This window comes from Hyperolius riggenbachi, chromosome 10 (assembly GCF_040937935.1).
Source record: "Hyperolius riggenbachi isolate aHypRig1 chromosome 10, aHypRig1.pri, whole genome shotgun sequence".
In the NCBI taxonomy this organism is placed as follows: Eukaryota; Metazoa; Chordata; class Amphibia; order Anura; family Hyperoliidae; genus Hyperolius; species Hyperolius riggenbachi.
Window position 1 is genome coordinate 232,417,285 of NC_090655.1, and position 22,809 is coordinate 232,440,093.

The following is a 22,809-nucleotide window of genomic DNA, read 5'->3' on the forward strand; positions in this document are numbered from 1 at the left end:
AAAGTGCTGCTCTATCTACGTCATCAACATGCGCTGTAATGCTACCAACGAGTGGTGAACTTCTGAAGTGCGCCCCGCCCCTCTCCTTCACGTCACACCTGTGCAGGTCTGGTTCTGCTGAGTACTGGGTGTCTCTCCGCCTGATCCCCTTACCTGGCCGCTATCTAACCCGCCGCCTGCAGCTCCACCTGCTCGCTGTGATTGGTGGGGGTGGGAGGTGAGGCTGACCACTTTCCAGCAGAGCTACCCCACCCATTGGTTAGTTAGACACCAGGAACGTCTATAGGGCTAGGGACAGGGGACCACTAGACATCAGGGAAGTCTATATGGGCATGGGAGACCACTAGACACCAGGGAAGTCTATATGGGCTATGTAGACGAGACCAACTAGACACAAGGGAAGTTTATATAGGCTAAGAAGGAGAGACTGCTAGACACCAGGGAAAATCTATATGGGATATGGAGGGGGGGACCACTAGACACCAGGAAAGTCTGTACAGGGGAGGGGAGACCACTAGAGACCAAGGAAGTTTGGCGCTAGATTAGTTTAGGGGATCCAGCAGGAAACCTCATAACAGTTCACCAATCACAGCACGCTCTTACTGCACAAAACGTGATTGGCCAAAGAGCGCATTCATAGTTTACTTCAATTTATTAGAAACCTAGAGGTTTAAGAGGGTGCAGTCCACCCAATCACGCTATCAAAATTTCCCTATGAAGTGTCCTGCTGGGTCCCCTAAAGTAGACTAGGGCCGGAAGCCTATATGGGCTAGGGAGTAGACACCAAAAGTCTAGTTTAGAACAGGAAACCACTAGACACCAGAGAAGTCATTATGGGCTAGGAAGGGTGACCACTAGACATCAGGGACGTTTATATGGGTTAGGCCTTGTTTCCATCTGTGCGCTTCTGTCCACTTTTTATCAGCACATCAATGTTACAGATTGATACATGTTGCTGAAGAGCAGACAGAAGCGGATAGAAGCGCACAAATGGAAACAAGACCTTAGAGAAAGGACCACTACACACCAGGAAAGTCTATATGAGCTAGGGAGGGGAAATCGCTAGACACCATGAAAGCTATATCGGGGAGGGTGGGGGGACCACAACAGGGAACTCTAAATGGGCTAGGGAGGTAGAGGAGGAAACCACTTAACACTAGGGAAAGCTGCATGGGCTATGTAACTGGGACACTAAAAAACAGGAAACACTATAGTTGTCATCATTCTTCTGTACTGTTCTGTTCCTGTTAGTTAAAACTGACACAACAAACACAGATCATTTATATTGCGCTTTTCTCCTGGAGGACTTAAAGCACCAGAGCTGCAGCCACTAGGACGCGCTCTATAGGCAGTAGCAGTGTTAGGGAGACTTGCCCAAGGTCTCCTACTGAATAGGTGCTGGCTTCCTGAACAGGCAGAGCCGAGATTCGAACCCAGGTCTCCTGTGTCAGAGGCAGAGTCCTTAAAGGGATACTGTAGGGGGGTCGGGGGAAAAATGAGTTGAAGTTACCCAGGGCTTCTAATGGTCCCTCGCAGACATCCTGTGCCCGTGCAGCCACTCCCCAATGCTCTGGCTCCGCCTCTAGTTCACTTCTGGAATTTCAGACTTTAAAGTCTGAAAACCACTGCGCCTGCGTTGCCGTGTCCTCGCTCCCGCTGATGGCACCAGGAGCGTACTGCGCAGGCCTAGTATGGTCTGTGCCTGCGCCATGCGCTCCTGGTGACATCAGGGGAAGCGAGGACACGGCAACGCAGGCGCAGTGGTTTTCAGACTTTAAAGTCTGAAATTCCAGAAGTGAACCGGAGGCGGGGCCAGAGAATTGGGGAGTGGCTGCGCGGGCACAGGATGTCTGCGGGGGATCATTAGAAGCCCCTGGTAAGTTCAACTCATTTTGCCCCGACCCTCCTACAGTATCCCTTTAACCATTACACTATCCAGCCAGCCAAAACACAAAACTGATGAAAAAGTACTGGACACGACTGAAACGTAACTGTACAGATTTTCATCTGGAATAAGTGTTGCTGTATATTGAAATGCAGGGCGTGTGGGAGAATAGTGTAAGACGGCTCTGCATTCTCTCTCTGTACAGGGGCTGTGAGGCTGCACAATGGAGTCCCTATACCGGATACCCTTCACCGTACTAGAATGTCCCAACCTCAAGCTGAAGAAGCCATCCTGGCTGCATATGCCCTCAGCAATGACTGTCTATGCTATGGTGGTGGTCTCCTACTTCCTCATCACTGGAGGTGAGATAGTAAAATTGCCCAGACACACATTGATTTGCTGTAGATTCGATCACGCTGATCACATCAAAAATCAATTGGTGCAGGGGTTCTCAAATTAAGTGCTGCGGCACCCTGGTGCACCTCGGGCACCTTTCAGGGGTGCCTCGGCATGCATCCCCATCCTTTATGTAATACCATCAGGTAATGCAACCGTGCATTGATATACAATGTGGCTGCATTACCTGCTAGTTAACCTTTAGTCCCCGCAACCATTTTTGAAGTTGAACATGAGAGGAATCATGGTGCCTAATAAGCATCACTAGCTACCTGGAGCGGGTCATCGCCTGATAAGGGTCATAACGGCATTTCGGTAGTTGTTTTTGCAGAGGGGTGCCTTAAAAAAATGTCAAAGCCATCAAGGGTGCCTTCACCCAAAAAAGTTTGGTAACCACTGAATTAGTGTATGGACATCTTCAGTAGTATCACGAATGACTGACTGCTGTTGTTAAGCTATTGTTGTCCTCTTAGTGAGATGATCACCTACTTATCCATCCTTCTTCATAGAATAAAACAGGATGGTCTGCAAAGGGTTAAGCAGCATGTTTGTAAAGCGCCCATCCAATTAGCTTTACTTTAAAAAGATAGTGATTGTTTTTAGTGATGCTTATTAGACATCTAGTTGGACATTAACCTCCCTGGCGGTCTGATTCCCACGGCCCTGCGGCCGCAGGAAGGGGTTTTTTTTTGCAATTTTTTTTTCTATCATGTAGCTAGCCTAGCGCTGTCCCTGCGGCGTCCCTCCCACCCCTCTGATTGCCGCTGGCGCGCTTGCCCATAAGGAAATCCCGTTCTGAATGGGATTTCCTTTAGGGCTTCCCCCGTCGCCATTGCGACGATCGCGATGACGTCACCAACGTGACGTCAGAGGGAGTCCCGATCCACCCCTAAGCGCTGCCTGGCACTGATTGTCCAGGCTGCGCACGGGGTCTGGGGGGGCTCTAACGCGGCGGGTAGCAGCGAATCGGCGGCAAGCAGCAGCGATCGCGGAGTACACGCAGCTAGCAAAGTGCTATCTACGTGTAATAAAAAAAAATACGCAAATTGGCCCAGTAGGGCCTGAGAAATCCTCCTGCGCGGCATAGTCGAGCTCAGCTCGGGCTTACCGCCAGGAGGGTTAAAGGACAGATGAAGTGAAAAGTATGTGGAGGCTGCCATATGTATTTCCTTTTAAACTATACCAGTTGCCTGGCAGCCCTGCTGATCTATTTGGCTGCAGTAGTGTCTGAATAACACCAAAAACAAGCAGTAGTTAATCTTGTCAAATCTAACAATAATAGCAGAAACCCCTTGTCTGCTGCATACTTGTTCAGGGTCTATGGCTAAAAATATTAGAGACAGAGGATCAGCAGCATAGCCAGGCAACTTAAAAGAAAATAAATATGGCAGCCTCCATATAGCTATCGCTTCAGCTGGAAGTAGGTAAGTGGAAATACGAGCCAGCAGTGGTCTGAGGTCAGCAGTAAGGATGCCCAGACGCAACCTTAAAGGGGCACTATGGCGAAAAATTGTAAAATGTAAAATATGTGCAAAGATATACAAATAAGAAGTATGTTTTTTCCAGAGTAAAATGAGCCATAAATTACTTTTCTCCTATGTTGCTGTCGCGTACAGTAAGTAGTAGAAATGTGACAGAAGTGACAGGTTTCGGACTAGTCCATCTCTTCATGGGGGATTCTCAGGGTTTTATTTATTTTCAAAAGCACTTAGTGAATGGCAGTTGCTCTGCCCAACTGCCAAAAAACTGTGTAGCAAGCAGGGAAGCTGGCCAGCATCATTGTTTAAATCTTTTTTAGGGAATATATTATGAATAAAAGTCTTGCTGAGACTCCCCTGTGAAGAGATGGACTAACCCAAAACCTGTCGCTTCTGTCAGATTTCTACTACCTACTGTAAGTGACAGCAACATAGGAGAAAATACAATTTATGGCTCATTTTTCTCTGGAAAAAAAATACTTCTTATTTGTCTATTTGCATATATTTTACATTTTAAAATTTTTCGCCATAGTGCCCCTTTAACATTTAAAAATATAATGCTCCCATTGGGCTCATTTCCACTTGTCAGGCCCACTTTAATGCCCTCTAAATTACTGAACCAGATAAAAAAAAAAAGTTAAAACAGGTTTTACGTACACTACTAAAGGAGTATATAGACCCCTTGGTGATGTATTTTAGTTAGTTACGTTACCACTACAGTTACGTTAGTTACGTTACCACTGCAGACAGAAAAATCACACATCCACGATGCCATCAAATTCAGACAACTCTAATAAATGCCTTTCATATCCATGGGGTAAGCAATCGACATTTACTAGATTTCTGATTGGCAACTGCAATGCCAACAAATGCCAATTGCAGGCTAAACACAAAGCAATTATGATTGTACAGCATTGCCATCCTACCTACAACTGTGGAGTGAGTGTGCCAGCCAGATAAAATGTAATGTGAGTTGATTAGTGTAATGATTAGCGCAAGCAAGCATTGCTTCCTGTTTGGATCCCGGCCAGTGGGGTGATGACCACATACTAACACAGTAATCCCCGAAGGCCTGTTTTTTGTGGTTACGGTGCCGTCAGTACTCAGTCTGAAGCCTGCCTTATGCTGGGAATACACGGTTCATTTTTAAGCTGATAAGATGGTTGGATAGATAATTTCCGACATGTCCGATCTCACTTTCGAATCTTTAGCCGCTCGTTTTCTGATAGAAGTGAATGGAAAAAGATAAGAAAAACGAGCGGAAAATAAGAGAACCGAGAGCTGAATCAAGCGGCAAAAACAATTGAAAGCAGAAACGAACCGTGTATTCCCAGCATTAGCCTCTCAGAGTTTAATCAGTTCTAGTTATGTATCATTGAGAGTAGAGTTCAGTATGACTGCAGAGAAACTGGGATTAGAGCCCTGAGTTCTTAGCCGTTAGAGTGAGAGAGTAGAAAAAAAAGAAACACAGCCTAGTTCTAGGTTTGGGACTGTACATACACATCCTTATCTCATGATGTCAGAATATTACGTACAGTATGTATGAAACCGTTTTTGTCTAGATTCTACGAGCTATAGTGTTCCTACAAGTCTAAGCAAAAAAATTGCATGTATAAATAATCATGGATTTTAAAGGAATACTGTAGGGGGGGTCAGGGGTAAATGAGTTGAACTTACCCGGGGCTTTTAATGGTCCCCCGCAGACATGCTGTGCACGCGCAGCCACTCACCGATGCTTCAGCCCCGCCTCCGGTTCACTGTGCCTGCGCAGTATGCTCCTGGTGACATCAGCGGGAGCGAGGACATGGCAACGCAGGCGCAGTGGTTTCCAGACTTTAAAGTCTGAAATTCCAGAAGTGAAACGGAGATGGGGCCGGAACATCGGTGAGCGGCTGCGTGGGCCCAGGACATCTGCGGGGGACCATTAGAAGCTTTGGGTAAGTTCAAGTCTTTTTCCCCCGACCCCGTACAGTATTCCTTTAAGTGTAATAGAGATGTTCATGGGTTGCAGAAAAGGGGCAAGAAGCATCTGCAATCTGTCAGAGCAAACATATCTTGATAGGCGGATGAGGACTCTGTTGCTAATTTTGTTTGCAAGTATGCTTACTGTGGCATTGATATCATTATCTTAGCTCTACAATAGTGTCAAATAGTAGCTACCTATTTTCAGAACAAGGTCATCAACACCTGTATACTTTGTTTGTGAAAGGCTAGACTAATATATTTCTAAATATGTATCTTACCTACCAGATATTCCTATGCCTACAATACTGAAAGAATCATGACTTGAAGCAGACCTGAACTAACTGCAGCTTAGAGCATTTTGTATATTTACTTAGTGTAGAGGAATCCATTGTTGTGTTTTTCTGTTTTTTATTAATCTTATGTTTATGTTTTTCCTTGTTTTTCTCTTTGACCTCTAGGGATCATTTATGATGTGATTGTGGAACCTCCCAGTGTTGGCTCTATGACAGATGAACATGGACACCAAAGACCAGTGGCTTTCTTGGCCTATAGGTGAGAGTGATAGATGGGCAAATTCAGAAGTCAGGCAGAGTACATGTCCTAAAGGTGCGGTCGTTCTGCCGACAGTAGTATGTGAGTACAGGCTGTCGGCAGACTGATAAGATCCGCCAGGCAGATCAGTCAAAAACAGTCTAATCAATCTGCCGACAGCCTGTACTCACGTACTACTGTCGACAGAACGACCTCGCTGCGGGAGGGTCTGACGGACCCCTCGTTTGTTACAATAGTGCGTGTGTACACACCTTAAAAGATAACTGTACCAAAGAGAACAAAGGAATTACTCTATAAGAGCACTTAGGGAGGAATTTGATTCTGTGTTAAAGTTTCCAAGTGGTTGGAAATGACTGCAAGTTCTTTCTGTTTCCCGCTTAGGCGAAAATTGGAAGTGATAAACAGGCAGCCAATCAGAGACTTAAAGTGGACCTGAACTCTTGCACATGAAAGAAAGAAAACAGAGAGAAATGCACTCTGTATGCATTTAGAGAGTTTAGTTTGTCTAATTCCTCCTCATCTGTGACTAATCACCACTGTAATGTGATCCCTCCCCTGGGTCACATGACTGCCACGGCAGAGTAGCTAATTTGTATACCCAGGATATTGACCTTATGTCTGCTTTCATGAACGCAGGAAGTAGACAGGCAGACTGCAGACTTATTGCAGGATTTGTATCAGCTGTAACAAGAAAATAATATTGTTTGTCAAACACCTGCGCCAATAAGGCCTGTCAGCTGCTGAATGGATAACAGTATCCTTGTGTTACGGAAAAAAAGTCTATAATAATGTTCAATCCACAGCGCTATTGTGAAGTAATAAAACCTCTTTATTAATTAAAACAACAAGCAGCATGCATCTTCTGGGTCCTTAACCCTTTTTAAACCATCAATAATCAACAAGCATGCGTTACCCAAACACACTATTCACTGCAGTGAATGGAAAGAGAAAAAACTGGGCCCAAAGCAAAAACATGCGCTGAATCAAATCTTATGAATGAATGGTTACCCAGTTTATTGCTGATCTGCAACTTGACTGTGCAAGATTAAGCAGCTGCTTCTGTACCGTAGACATGTCACAGGACTTCTATCATTTGGATTTATAGACACTCCATGTACACATATAACTATATATCCACATATCCATATAGGATTACTTAACGACCGCCTAACGCCGATAGGCGGCGGCAGGTCGTAAGTGGTTTCCCATGGAAACGACCTTTCCATGTCAGTTCACGGAGGGTGTCTCCGTGAACAGCCTGCGAGCCTCCTATCGCGGCTCGCAGGCTAAATGTAAACACGCGGGGAAGAAATCCGTAAAGCATATCGGCGATCCCCGGCCTCTGTATGGCCGGGGATCGCCGGCATCTGATAGGCTGAAGCTTATCAGAGGCGGCGCAAGACGCATTGCCGTACTGTGCTGCCCAGGGAAAGGAGGGGAGGGAGGGAAAGGGAGCGAGGCTGGGAATCGCTGCAGAGGGGGGCTTTGAGAAGACCCCCCCCCGCTAACCACAAATAGCCGGCGGCGATAAGACCCCCCCGGCAGGACATCCCCCTAGTGGGGAAAAGGGGGGGGGGGGGAAGTTTGGTCGCCCTGGCTGCCACACGATCTGTGCTGTGGACTTGAGAGCCCACGCAGCACAGATGTGAAGAAACAAGCCCGGTCCTAAGTGGTTACCTCTGCCTCTACAATTGTTGGAACAGCTGCTTTTAGCTTTTTGACAGGAGATTGTTTTAATAGCTATGCACAGCATATTTTTTGTTGTTGATATACAACTACCGGTATTTTTTAATTTTAGAAGATTTGATTCAGCGCATGTTTTTGCTTTTGGCACAGTTTTTTCTCTGTCCATCTAAAGTCCATTCACTGCAGTGAATAGTGTGTTTGGGTAACGTATGCTTGTTGATTATTGATGGTTTAAAAAGGGTTAAGGACCCAGGAGATACATGCTGCTTGTTGTTTTATTTAATAAAGAGGTTTTATTACTTCACAATAGCGCTGTGGATTGAACTTTATTGTAACAAGAAAATGTTTTTCTTTAAAGGTTATTATGCTGTTGCTTATTTTTTTAGAGCAGAGAGGAAGTTATGAGTTCAGGTCTGCTTTAAAGAGACTCTGAAGCGAGAATAAAACTTGCTTTTTCCCTTATATTCAGCAGGGGCATATTTGCCCCTGCTAAAACGCCGCTATCCCGTGGCAAAACAAGGGTCTTTACCCCCACAAATCCTCCCCTGCAAAATCCACAACCAACTTGGTCGTAGATTTGGCTGCTCATGGAAGCAGAGCTATGAGCTGTAGCTCTGCCCCATGCGCGTCTATCAGCAGCGGATCTCCAGCTCCTCCCCCGCCCCTCGCAGTGAAGGAAGACTGAGAGGGGTGGGGGAGAGGCGGCGATCAGCGCTGATAGACGCGCTTAGAGGCAGGGCTGCGGCCGTTAGCCCTGCCTCAAGCAGGAAGCGCTCCCCGCACAGCACGGAGGGGATTTGGGGGGTAAAGGACCCCCGTTCTGGCACGGGATAGCGGTGTTTTAACAGGGGCAAACACGCCCCTGCTGAATATAAGGGGAAAAGCGAGTTTTATTCTCGCTTCAGACTCTCTTTAAGCATTCACCAATGTTCCTACAAGTCAAGAAAAAAAGAAATATTAGCTCAGTCAGTGAAGCATGTAGCTTGCATATGTGGATCTTACAAGGCAGTAGTTGTACACACAGTAAAAAAAATCCTAAACTCAATCCACATGAAGCCGGCGGATATGCATGACGCCTCAAGTATATACAGTTATTGTTGGTGATTGAGTCGCTAGCAACTGTTCTCAAGAGATAGCAACTAGCTTCTGTGACTGGCGCAAGTCACTGCAAGTAGTTAGTATTGGCAGTGACTAGTTGCTTTGACTGGCTACTCCACTGAAATGTATTTAAAGGACAACTGATGTGAGAAGTATATTGAGGTTGCCAAATGTATTTCCTTTTAAAATATATCAGTTGCCTGGCAGCCCTGATGATCTATTTGGCTGCAGTATTGTCTGAATCACACAAGAAACAAGCATGCAGCTAATCTTGTCAGATCTGACAATAATGTCAGGAACACCTGCTCTGCTGCATATGATTGTTCAGGGTCTGTGGCTAAAAGTATCAGAGGCAGTTGATATGCATGGGAGCCAGGCAACTGGTATTGCTTAAAAGGAAATAAATATGGCAGCCCCATATCCCTCTCACTTCAGTTATCCTTTAAGCTTCAATGAATAATTGTAAACAATCACTTTTATGTCTGCATAGTATGATAAAGCACTTCATAATCTATCTAATACGGAGAGAGCACCGTCTAGCTACTGTTGATGTGTGACTTTGTGACATGACTCACTCGTGAGGTTGGTGTGCAATTTTTTTTTTTTGCCCCTCTTTCTCCAATTTGTCTGTTGCAACCAGTTTAATAGTATAAGGACACAATTATTAGAAAAAGCTAAATCTTTCTTTCCGCAGCCACCTGGGAAGATCCAGCGATTCATGTTTTGTTTTAAGTTTTGCTTCACACGTTGCCAGGCCGTCATACAATGAATTGGCATATTTTACATTGCACCTTCAGTTGTCCAAAAACATTTCTGTGACCCTAACTAGTTTCTGTGCATCATTGCCTTGTGCAATGATGCACAGGAACTAGTACCTCTGTCAGGCCCCAAAAATGCCTACTGAGTTGTTCTAATACAGCTACAGCAAAGACTGGGTGAAAGAATGCTTATGGAAGGGAGACGTATACTGCAGTGTATCCTTGTGTGCTACTACAATAAGGAAGCGTGCACTTGCTTTGGAAAGTTGGTTGCACGTCATGTCACTACTGTATCCACTATAATAAAACCCTTAAAGGGATACTGTAGGGGGGTCGGGGGAAAATGAGCTGAACTTACCCGTGGCTTCTAATGGTCCCCCGCAGACATCCTGTGTTGGCGCAGCCACTCACCGATGCTCTGGCCCCGCCTCCAGTTCACTTCTGGAATTTCTGACTTTAAAGTCAGAAAACCACTGCGCCTGCGTTGCCATGTCCTCACTCCCGCTGATGTCACCAGGAGTGTACTGCACAGACACAGACCATACTGGGCCTGCGCTGTGCGCTCTTGATGACATCAGCGGGATCGAGGACACGGCAACGCAGGCGCAGTGGTTTTCAGACTTTAAAGTCTGAAATTCCAGAAGTGAACCGGAGGCGGGGCCGGAGCATCTGTGAGTGGCTGCGCCAACACAGGATGTCTGCGGGGGTCCGTTAGAAGCCCCGGGTAAGTTCAACTCATTTTCCCCTGACCCACCTACAGTATCCCTTTAAGTCTCTGTGTCCTCCATCTGCCGCCTGTGTCCATTTCAATACCACCGCTATTTCAGGTTCCTGATTGGCTGCTCGTGAGAAGGAGTGCAGACTGTTTGTGGAGGGGGGAGGAGACAAACGTACGGGCAGCCACGTGTTCTAGCACACACTATTCTAACAGGCCTAAGGTCTAGTAGAAGAATCAAGAGTCATCCACTTTGGCAGACATGCACCATTCCTAGAGTACGGATAGTCACATCCTGTGTGGAGAGACTGTGCTGTGATTAGTGAGCTCTGTACAGTATTTTGTGTTATGATTCTGGTAACATAAGTGTGATTGTGGAAACCCATTGACTGTATAGTATAAGGGATGTGTGTAATGAGTACATGTGTTTCCTCTGCAGGGTGAATGGTCAGTACATCATGGAAGGACTGGCCTCCAGCTTCCTCTTTACAATGGGAGGATTAGGCTTCATCATCCTGGATCGATCCAATGCACCAAATATCCCGAAGCTGAACAGATTCCTGCTGCTGTTTATTGGCTTTGTGTGCGTCCTGCTCAGCTTCTTCATGGCTCGAGTCTTCATGAGGATGAAGCTGCCGTAAGTTCTGTGCTCATTTACTTTTCTGCATCATGTTTGCCATTAAAGGATAACTGAAGTGAGAAACATATGGAGGCTGCCATATTTATTTCCTTTTATAGAATACCAGTTGCCTGGCAGTCCTTCTGGTCTATTAGGATTCAGTAGTGTCTGAAGGATGTCAGAAAAAGCATGAAGCTAATCTTTCAGATCTGACAATGTCAGAAACATCTGATCTGCTGCATGCTTGTTCAAGGTCTATGGCTAAAAGTATTAGAGGCAGAGGATCAGCAGGATAGTCAGGCAACTGGTATAGTTTAAAAGGAAATACATATGGCAGCCTCCATATCTTTCTCACTTCAGTTGCCCTTTAAAGTGAACCTGAAGTGAAAAGAAACATATGAGATAATGAATTGAATGTGTAGTACGGATGATAATTGGCCACATCACTGCACATGTATAAACACTAGCAGGAAAATAGATGTTTAAGGACAAGTGAGGGGGCATAATAAATCTATCTTTACTTACCTGGGCTTCTTCCAGCCCCTAGAAGTCACGTGTATCCCTTGCTGCAGCTCCGGTCTTCCCCTAGGTCCCACTGGCAGCCTCCGAAGTATTGTGACCCCCTATGGGTTTGTGCATACATACATTTTATTCCTGTGTAATCTAGAATCTGTAGCGCCCCCTGTTGGCGTCCCTTTTCACTATAATGCCTCAGTATTACTGTCTTCCTCAGTACAGTGCCCCAGTGCAATGAGTAAATGGAAAGGGGTGGTCACATTATAGGGCGAGGAGGGAAGTTCAGGGATCCTAGATGTGGCCTTGACTGATGTGTTTCCATGGAATCTAGTATTTGTTATTATGGTAGTTCCTACAGCTAGCAAATTTGGCTCTCCAGCTGTTAGGGAACCACAAGTCCCACAATGCATTTGCCTTTATAAATCATGACTGTGGCTGTCAGACTCCTGCAATGCATTGTGGGACTTGTAGTTCCTTAAAGAGAACCCGAGGTGGGTTTGAAGAATGTTATCTGCATACAGAGGCTGGATCTGCCTATACAGCCCAGCCTCTGTTGCTATCCCAAACCCCCCTAAGGTCCCCCTGCACTCTGCAATCCCTCATAAATCACAGCCACACTGCTGACAAACAGCTTGTCAGAGCTGGCTGTGTTTATCTCTATAGTGTCAGTCTGCTGCTCTCCCCGCCTCCTGCAGAACTCCGGTCCCCGCCTGCATCCCTTCCCTCCATGCTGATTGGAGGGAAGGGATGAGGGCAGGGACCGGAGCTATGCAGGAGGCTGGGGAGCAGCCGAGACTGACACTACAGATGTAAACACAGCCTCACAGCACGGCTGTGATTTATGGGGGATTGCAGAGTGCAGGGGGACCTTAGTGGGGTTTGGGATAGCAACAGAGGCTGGGCTGTATAGGCAGATCCAGCCTCTGTATGCAGCTAACATTCTTTAAACACACCTCGGGTTCTCTTTAACAGCTGGAGAGCGAAGTTTGCAGATCACTGCCCAAGAATATTACATGTGTAACAATGTGTTATCTGTTTCTTTCCTTTCTTCCAGGGGGTACCTTATGGGCTGAAGCTTGCATATCCACAACACTTTGCTGCTTTAGAGCAGTAATGATGGAAGGAACAGAATATCCACACTGGAAAGAGATGTAGAAATTGTGAGCAAATGAGAAAAGAAAACTACCAAGGAGGGCTTTTCCTCATATTTGCTGACAACAATCTATTTTTGTACATTTTTGTTCACTGCGTTGTGTTTCTGGTTCAAAATAAAACCAAACTTTTTTTTTTTTTTTTTTTTAATTGTAGTCTTCAGCCTTCAGTCATTTTCACCTTATGCATCCGAGCAATTTTCACCTCCCATTCATTCGCCAATAACTTTATCACTATTATCACAATTAATTGATGTATATCTTATTTGTTCCGCCACTAATTAGGCTTTCTTTGGGTGGTACATTTTGCTAAGAATTATTTTTTTCTAAATGCATGTTAACAGGAATATTAAGAAACAAATAGAAAAAAATAATTATTTCTCAGTTTTCGGCCATTATAGCTTTAGAATAATACATGCTACCATAATTAAAACCCACATATTTTATTTGCCAATTTGTCCCAGTTATTACACCATTTAAATTATGTCCCTATCACAAAGTATGGCACCAATATTTGATTTGGAAATAAAGGTGCATTTTTTTCAGTTGTGCATCCTTCACTATTTACAAGCTTATAATTTATAAAATATTAGTAATATACCCTCTTGACATGCATATTAAAAACATTTCAGACCCTTAGGTAACTATTTATGTTTTTGTATTTTTTTTTATTGTAATTTTTTTTTTTTTTTAGTTAAACATTTTATTTGGGTATTTTTTTGGGTGTTGGAGGTAAACAGTTAATTTTCAATGTAATGTATTGTGTTTGTGTGAAAAAAAATATATGTACGTGTAGTTTTACTATTTGGCAACAAGATGGCCACAGTCATTTTTTTTTTCTTATTTATTCCATCCTGCAAGCGAGGGTGCAAGGATGACATGGTTTTTTTTTTGTTTTTTTTTCTGTTCAGAAAGACCGCGGCTTCTCATAGAAGCTGTCTGTCTTTCTAACGGGGACTGCGTTCCCATTCATTGATCTCTGGGCTAACGGACGGCGGCACGGGAGCGCGTGTGCGATCTGGTGCAGCCTTTTGGACGTAAGAGCGGCGTCCAAAAGGCTAAAATGGTTAATGCCATGTATTCTTATAGCAGCATTGAGTACATGAGGTTGATACGTATGTTTGGGAACTCAGGATGGCCATTCAGTAGGTTTTACTGATTTTTTTTTCCAATGCTGTGGGGTGACTGCATCCTGAATCTACACATGCTTTTCTTTGGGCCCACAAGAAAATATTAGCTGAAGATTCACTAATTTCCTTTCAGTTGAAGTGGGATAAAACTCTGACATGACATTCAATAAAAATGTGTTTTCCTACTTTTTTTTTACTACCCATACAGTTACCATATTTGCTTTTGTGCACAAATAATATTGCCTGTTTACAAATTACAAGGTCCCAAAGTACAGTTTATCTGCTCTGAAAGGTGCCATTGCATTTTATTGCATAGCTGCTGTATTTATATATTAAAATCCAGTAGTGACCATTTCTCACCTCTCTCTGCTTCTCAGCTCAGAGCAGTTCAGTTTTAGCACACTGCTGGCTGTATACTAATTGTAGCAACAGAGGAATGTAAACAAAAGATAATGTTATCACTTCAGATGTGGCCAGAAGTCCAGAAGCTTTCCACTGAAGAACAAAGTGCATTGTTTAAAGAGACTCTGTAACAAAAAAAAAAGTCCCCTGGGGGGGTACTTACCTCAGGTGAGGGAAGCCTCAGGGTCCTAATGAGGCTCCCCCCATTCCTGTAGCTGCAGGAAATCCAGCGCTGGGTCCCCCAAAGCGTCCTGCAATCCTGGCTCGACAAGCCTGACAAGGGTTTATATATCTACCTTCCCTGGCTCCAGTGGGGGCGCTGTTGCGGCTCTCAGCACAGAGATAGGTGGAAATAGCCGATCTCTGTCGGGTCCGCTCTACTACGCAGGCGCAGGTGACTTGTGATTGGATGTTTCCGCCTATCTCCAAGCGGAGAGGCGATACTGTGCTGGAGCCGGGAAGGTAAATATTTACATCCCTGCTATTCGGAAGGGCACAGCGAGACCGCCGTGGGACATAGGAGGACGGGGGAAGCCTCGATAGGATCAGGAGGCTTCCCCCTACCGAGGTGAGTACCCCCCAGGGGAACTTTTTAAAGTTACAGGTTTTCTTTTACTGCTTGAATGCTGTTCTGCTACAATTTTTGTGGTAGTAGATTTTATGCTGTAAATAATCTTTTAGTACAAAGGAAATGCTGAGTTTCATACCACTTTAAATTTCATTCAGGAGATGTTTGTTATAAAGTGGCAGAAAATCAGTTTACTTTGTTTTCTCCAAAACTGTTTAAATGTCTTTACATCACTCACTTTATATCATTTTCATTAAATGCAGAGATTTTTGTTTTCAACCATTTACTTTGTAAAGTGGTGAAAACTAGTAATTTGATGAAAGTGAACGCATTAAATTAGTGAAGGGACCAGGGATGCTCAACACGAGTTTGGTCTAATATGCAATCCTATTGGTCGCGTTGCAAGCCTCACACCGGCGCTCCTCCTCCTTCTGGCTTGAAGGGGGAAGTGCCCGTAGTGAGGCTTGCAATGCATCCAATAGGATGTGTGCAGCCTTTTTGGAACACAGGGAGAACGGCAGAATTATAGGTAATTAACACCTTATATCCCCGCCGCGCACCCGCAGCAATTAATCTTCATTTGAGTCACGAGTAACCACTGGTGGTTACCGTACTTGTGATTACTCATGTTGAGCATCCCTGGACGGGACAAAAGAACCCTCCGGTTTTGGTAAATACCAGACAAGAAAGTGTTGTTTTTGAGGACAGTTTTGCACTTAGCAGGGAAATCAGTCTAAGGCCTGGGACCCACTAGCAGTGCTTTTCTGAGTGCTAGTGATTTCAAAAGCTTCTGCTAATGTAATGCTCTGAGGGATTTCTAGTGGGTAGCACGTAACATTGCATTAGCAAGAGCTTTTCAAATCACAAGCGCTTACAAAAGCGCTGCTAGTGCGTTCCAGGCCTAAATGTTATATACTGCACTCTTGTTTTTTGGGTGCAGTGGTTGCAAAGTGAGAGGAAGGAATGAGCAAGAACGATATCACAGAACTGAAAGAAGTGTGCAGGGGTTTAGACTGTGTAAGCCGCTGCCTCCCTTCTGATGCATTCCATGCTGCTCTCCAGCATTCTCCTGGCAGGTGGAGTGCTTCTATCACTGCTAAGCGATGTTGTCATAGTTAAAGGACACTGTGCTGGCTGGTCACACACAGTCATAACGTCCCTGAGTTCCCCACACTAATATGCAATTTTCAGTCATCATCATTCTAAAGCCTCTCATGCTGTGCATACACGGGTCGATCCAGCGGGCGATTAGCCACCGGATCAACCCCCGCCGTGTCCCCGCTCGTCCGTGGGGATCGATCCCTGCTCGTCCCCACCAGTGCTCTTTATCACCCGCTCGATTCCCCGCTATTGTCTGCCGGCGGGGATCGAGCAGAGAATCTATCCGGCAGGTCATCGGACCTGTCGGATATTATCAATCGAGACATCAGGCTCGATTGATAAGGCTGCACAACTCCCGTGTATGTCCAGCATTACACACGCTAGATAAAAGGACCATTGTTCTCACATACCCTCCCCACTATTCAAGGTCTCTTTTAGACATGAGGTTGATTTGCCTGCTTCCCAAGCAATATAGCTTCCCATCTGCGACCCCCCCCCCCCCCAATTTGGGTGCAATATAAATGCAGCTTAATTACAGTGGTAGTAACACCACGACTGCACCACATGATGGTCAACGCTGGGGGGGGGATGTGAAGGCCTGAAGAAGGGTCTACCCAAAACAAGTTGACGTTGTTGCCTTATGAAACCATTGCATTTCATGATATGCCTTTTTGCACCTGTTCATGGGATATTGTGCACAGAGATTAAATCTTTCTGAAGAACTGTGAACTTCATGTTTTGCACATTTTTTGATACATTAAAACCATTTTTTTGTCTCTTTAAATGCTTCATTTTTGCATATATCCTTGTATCTGTGTCTATACTGTTGGTGTAATGGCGCACCATTAAAGATATGTTTTTTGGTCTCCCAATTAATATAACTACAGTGGGCTGCCATCCAATCACAACTTACTGAGGCACAGTGGATATTGGAGCTAAGCAGGAATGACAGCAATTCCATGTCATTGGATGATGGCTGTTCAGCTCTGGGGTGAGATTACATGCATCAAGTTGCACCTTTTCAGTGCTGGATTTCCCACAAGGCAACCGAGACCCTGAATGGCAAAGTGTCAAGTGGAAGGGAGTCTGCAGAGAGATGACACCTCTACACTACAGCAACGCATCATCCTCACTTCCGTATCCATGACTTCAGCGACGGCCTCTCATTATGTAATCAGGGGGTACTCACAGAACTACTTAATACTGCCTAGGCCTGGGACCCACTGCAGCGTTTGCTGTTTGTTGACGTTCTGCAAAGTGCTATACCAGTTGATCCCTATGGGGTGGTTCTACTCGCAGTGTTGTGATCACATTTTGGGGATTGCGGTCAAAATCTCAGACTTCCGTGATTTTGCAAATCACGGGCGATTTGCTATCTGTCTCAAAGCACCACCAGTGGGTTCCAGGCCTAATACTTACCTGATACCAACATCTATGGTACACCTGGCTACCGTATATTCCGGCGTATAAGATGACCCCCAACTTTTCCAGTTAAAATATAGAGTTTGGGATATACTCGCCGTATAAGACTACCCCTCTTCCAACGCACACCAAATTAAAATTAAAAAAATCATGTATTGGTGCTGTGTATAAACAGATACTGGTGCTGTACCGTATGTGTTACCCAGTATATAGTCCAATGACTTGTTGCATTGGTCAACTCTCCTTGTCTACCTGTTTATCAGAGCGGTATGGAAGAATAGATTGCGCTCCCTCAGCAGGGAGATCTGAGAGGTGGTACCAGGATAGGGCGTATCACCAGGCATCAATGACACCCGGCGTATAAGACGACCCCCAACTTTTCAGAAGATTTTCAAGGGTTAAAAAGTAGTCTTATACGCAGGAATATACAGTACCCACTACTACTGATTAAAACAAATACTGTTGTGGTCCAATAAAAGATTAAAACAATTTAAATTATCAAACGGCTCTGCAACTGCAGGCTGTACTGCTACACTGAGAGAAGCTCGGCCACAAGCAATATTCAGCAATAATGTTAATTATGAAAGGGTTCCCAGTACAGGAACAGAGAGACTTATCGGGGAACCTCTGCACTATTTATATAGCTGATGCGTACACAAATAAAAGCCGCCTGGAAAAAAGGGCGCAGGGGATTGCCACTAGCAGAATATCGTTAAAATTAGCAATATTCTACTACGGAATTCTGATAGTAAAATATCTGTAAACGTACCAATATTTTCTTGGGGCTAAACCTAACCCTCTTCTCACACAGAACCCTCCCTCTATTGCTGCCTAACACAGAACCGTACCTCTACCTATGCCTAACCCTTAACCAACCCACCTGGTGGCTCCTAACGCCCTCACCTGTGGTGCCTAAACCTTAACTCCCCCGCAGAACTGCGATTTACAACAATGACTGCGATTTACAACAACAGGCTTCCGGTTATGAAAATTGCGGCATTACATAGCGGGTGCGGAATGGCACACTTTTTGTAGCGGGAAGCCTCAGCAGCTGCGATTTTATCAGGCGCCTCCGGGATCCCAAACATCACTTCATTGCCGCAAATCGCAGTGGCTCCCAAGCCCAGCGCCCAAATTTCCATTCTTTGCCTTAATTTTCATAGCAGGAAGCTCGGCAGCCATGATTTTAGTTGGTGTCCAATCTTCACTTCATTGCCACAAATCACGGTGGCTCCCAGCACCCAAATTTCAATTCTTTGCTGCTATTTGCGGCTTTTATAATGGACTCCTATGGCGGCGCCCTTTTTTTTTCTATTTTGAGTGCTGACATTCTACAGAAAATATAAATATTCTATTGATGCACACAAGTTTTATGCAGCTTGAGAACTCTTGCACAGGACAGAAGAACATAGAGAAATGCACCCTGTATGTATTTAGAGAGTTTAGCCTGTCTAATTCCACCTCATCTGTGACTAAGCGCAAGTTGTAATTTGATCCCTCAGCTGTGTCAGCTGGCTGCCACCAAGAGATAGTGGTAAACACAGGATGTTAACAATATGGCCCAGTGCACACCAAAAGCCTCAGATCTGCAAACCCTAGAGGTTTCTGAAGCAGATTTTCAGAGAGATTCCTAGGCATGTTTAGAGAGATCGTCTAAACATGCCTAGTGTTTTTTGGAGCGTTTTTGTGTAGCAGATTTCATATATTGTTACAGTAAACTGTTACTGAACAGCTTCTGTAACAAAAACGCCTGGAAAACCGCTCTGATCTAGCATTTTTCTAAGCGGTTTGAGCTTTTCCTATACTTTACATTGAGGCAGGAACGCATCTGCAAACCGCAAAAATGCTGCAGGAGCCACGTTTGCTAAAAATCGCAAACCGCTGGTGTGCACCTTCCCATTGAGATGCATTAGCCAATCGTTTTCACAGGCAACAGTTTTCAAAATGCTACCAAAAACACTTGGTGTGCACCAGCCCTAAGTCTGCTTTCATGAAAGCAGGAAGTAGACACACTGCAGATTTACTGCAGAATTTGTATCAGCGTTTTTTTCTTTAAAGGTAATTATGCTGTTGCTTATCTTTTAGAGCACAGAGGAAGTTCTAAGTTCAGGTCCAGTTGCCTGGCTATTCTGCTTGATCCTCTGCCTCTAATACTTCTAGCTATAGACCCTAAACAAGCATGCATCAGGTGTTTCTGACATTATTGTCAGATCTGACAAGATTAGCAGCATGCTTGTTTCAGGTGTGATTCAGACACTACTGCAGCCAAACAGATCAGCAGTGTATGCGGTGCCTGCGGTGTATGGGCAGCCGAGGGATCTCTCTAATCAGATTTGATGAGAGAGATTTGTCTCATGGTCGCATCTGCCAATCATCGCTAGATCTATGGCTACCTTCAGAATTGTTAGCGGTTCTTTTTAGAGTGTGACCTTACCAACCCAGACAAGACCAAAGTATTGGAGTGAGAACGGCTTCTCCTCGCTTGCCTTTTACTGTGGTTGTTAGTGCTGCAACCCATATTTGTGAGTGTGTCTCCTTCACACTTGCTGCGTTACCATTACATAATTACTACACCAACCAGGCAACTAGAGTGTCTTGTTTTCTGGAAGGGCATTTGGAATACTTTCCTTTACTGATACATCCTGCTGCCAGTGGAGCATCTCTGTGTTGCACTTCCTCAGCAGCATCCTTTCAATGTATAATATACTGTAAGTTATGGAACAGCTGGAAGCCAAAATTCTGAAGCTGGGGGGGAGGGGGGGGGTGGTAGTGTGTGTGTGTGTGTGTGTGTACAGTGTGTGTGTGTGTGTGTGTGTACAGTGTGTGTGTGTGTGTGTGTACAGTGTGTGTGTGTGTGTGTGTGTGTGTACAGTGTGTGTGTGTGTGTGTGTGTGTGTGTGTGTACAGTGTGTGTGTGTGTGTGTGTGTGTGTGTACAGTGTGTGTGTGTGTACAGTGTGTGTGTGGTGTGTGTGTGTGTGTGTGTGTGTGTGTGTGTGTGTGTGTGTGTGTGTGTGTGTGTGTGTGTGTGTGTGTGTGTGTGTGTGTGTGTGTGTGTGTGTGTGTGTGTGTGTGTACAGTGTGTGTGTGTGTGTGTGTGTGTGTGTGTGTGTGTGTGTGTGTGTGTGTGTGTGTGTGTGTGTGTGTGTGTGTGTGTGTGTGTGTGTGTGTGTGTGTGTGTGTGTGTGTGTGCGCGCATAGTTTCACGTACTAATGAACACAGACATTAAAGTAATGGTTAACAGTTAACCCGTTTGACCGATAAAACTAAGGGTGGCCATACATCTAATGATGATGGGTAGATTATTATTACACCAACAGACAAATCGCTCTCTACATCCACCTTAAAGGACAACTGAAGTGAGAGGGATATGGAGGCTGCCATATTTACTTCATTTTAAAAAATACCAGTTGCCTGGCAGTCCTGCTGATCAGTTTGGCTGCAGTAGTGTCTGAATAACACCAGAAACAAGCATGTGGCTAAACTTGTCAGATCTGACAATAATGTCAGAAACACCGGATCTGCTGCTTGCTTGTTCAGGGTCTATGGCTAAAAGTATTAGAGGCAGAGGATCAGCAGGACAGCCAAGCAACTAATTAATATGGCAGCCTCCATATACCTCTCAATACAGTTGTCCTTTAAGCCTTCATTTTACACTTGTACAGCTCTGCAGTGTCCTGCTCAATATTTCAGCAGTTGCAGCTTTACTGTTGTTTCAAAGTTTCGCCTCCTTTGGACAATGTTTTATCATTCAACATTGTCCATATTAAACTGCCAAACAAGCTGTTTTTCATGTTTTTTATTACTACTGTCCTAATAGGAATGTGTTCGTTTTGATAATGCACTATATTTGTAAAATAGGTCAAACAATATTTCCTTTTAACATCCTTAACGGCCCATTTCCACTTGTGCGGTGGGAATCGCCGCGGTAAAAATATGCATGCGGATGCGAATTTTGCATGCGGTTATATGCACATTTTCATGCAAATTCGCATGCGATTTCGCCTGGATGACGATGTATGCACATTTAACCATGGCAGTGCCTGTGTGCTTTTCCATTGATTCCATGCAAAATCGTATGCAAATTCGCATGAAAATTCGCATACCAATACCGCATGCGAATTCCCTATTAAATACATTGTATGCGATTCGCATAGCGGTATGCGAATTCTGATGGCTCTGCCGTGCAGATTTTTTCTGCACAGAAAAACGCAAAGGAATCCTGACAAGTGGAAACAGTCACATCCACTTGTATTGGCTATGCGAATTCAGATTCGCTCTAGTGGAAACGGGCCCTGATATGTGCAGAAAAGCTCTCTGCTCCTGACCATACACGGGTTGATTATAGACCAACATGCAAAGCCTATTGTTTCCCATCTACCTGGAACTTCATTAGGTAGCGACTGATTCTCACCCTAAACAGGAATAAAACTACACTAAATCGATTGAAAGTGAATTCATCATATATGTTGAAGCAACAGATTACTGGCAGATTGTTTGGATAGACCAAATCCAATTAAAAAATATTATGTGTATGGAAGCTTAAAGGTTCAGCACGAGTATAATAATGTTTACTGAACTATTAGAACATCAGATCTGTGAGGTAATCCCTTTCCATCAATCTTCCGCATATGAGCTCACAGCTGGAACACAGCAATCATATTGCGGCCCCATAGCTGTGCATCATTAGGGTTAGGAATACCAGCTTTCATCTACTGAATACACTGAGAACATTTTACACCCAAATGATGGACAGTAGGTCTCTTTTAGACGGGAGGGTGAACTGCGCAGTTGTTGGGCAGTTCATCGCCATGTTTGCTGCCCACGAGAGCCATTCAGGTGCAATTTAAATGCAGCGGAATGGCAGCGGTTGTAATACCATGCATGTCAAGCACTGACACACCGTGGTGTTACCCATCAGCAAAGAACCGTGACATGTTGGGTCTGAAATGTGACTATGGGGGCCGCCCATCAAGCGCCAATAGCAAGCGCTAACAAGCACCCAGCTGTTGCAGTAGAGCAGCTGACAGGTGATAAATTCACCGCCTGTCAGCTGCCCCGCCTAACTCAAGCTGTGTACGCAGTTGTTAATTCACTGAGGCCGCTGCCTCCCTTCTGATACGCTCCATGCCGCGTTACAGCTTCTGACACTTCCGCTTTCACAGCGGACATTTCGGTTTAGTAAGCAGAAGTGACAGAAGATGGAAAGCAGCATGGAACATATCAGAACGGAGGCAGCAGCAAAGGTGAGTTAAACTACTACTTTTCACAGTTAAGGAAAGGTGGGGGGAAAGGATGCGCCTCCCTAAACATGTTGCAGTTGAATGGTTAATCACACAGGCATACACCGCCTCTGCCAGACTGAAA

The 22,809-nt window shown here is 44.8% G+C and overlaps 2 protein-coding genes across 3 annotated transcripts in view; both read left to right on the forward strand.

The window, feature by feature from the left end:
* LOC137534796 (oligosaccharyltransferase complex subunit ostc-B) lies at window positions 1-12,968 on the forward strand. Of its 2 annotated transcripts, none has more exons than XM_068256453.1 (5): window positions 1-106; window positions 2,091-2,247; window positions 6,183-6,276; window positions 10,973-11,170; window positions 12,723-12,968. In XM_068256453.1, exons 2-5 carry the CDS (start codon window positions 2,109-2,111, stop codon window positions 12,739-12,741), a joined length of 450 nt encoding a protein of 149 aa, XP_068112554.1. In that variant the 5' UTR covers window positions 1-106; window positions 2,091-2,108; the 3' UTR covers window positions 12,742-12,968. The 2 variants fall into 2 exon arrangements, with proteins under 2 accessions (XP_068112554.1, XP_068112553.1); XM_068256452.1 differs by having other exon boundaries at window positions 34-217.
* The window catches only part of LOC137534811 (large ribosomal subunit protein eL33-like), a 243,047-nt gene that overhangs the window by 186,978 nt on the left and 33,260 nt on the right, over window positions 1-22,809 (forward strand). The window lies entirely within an intron of this gene.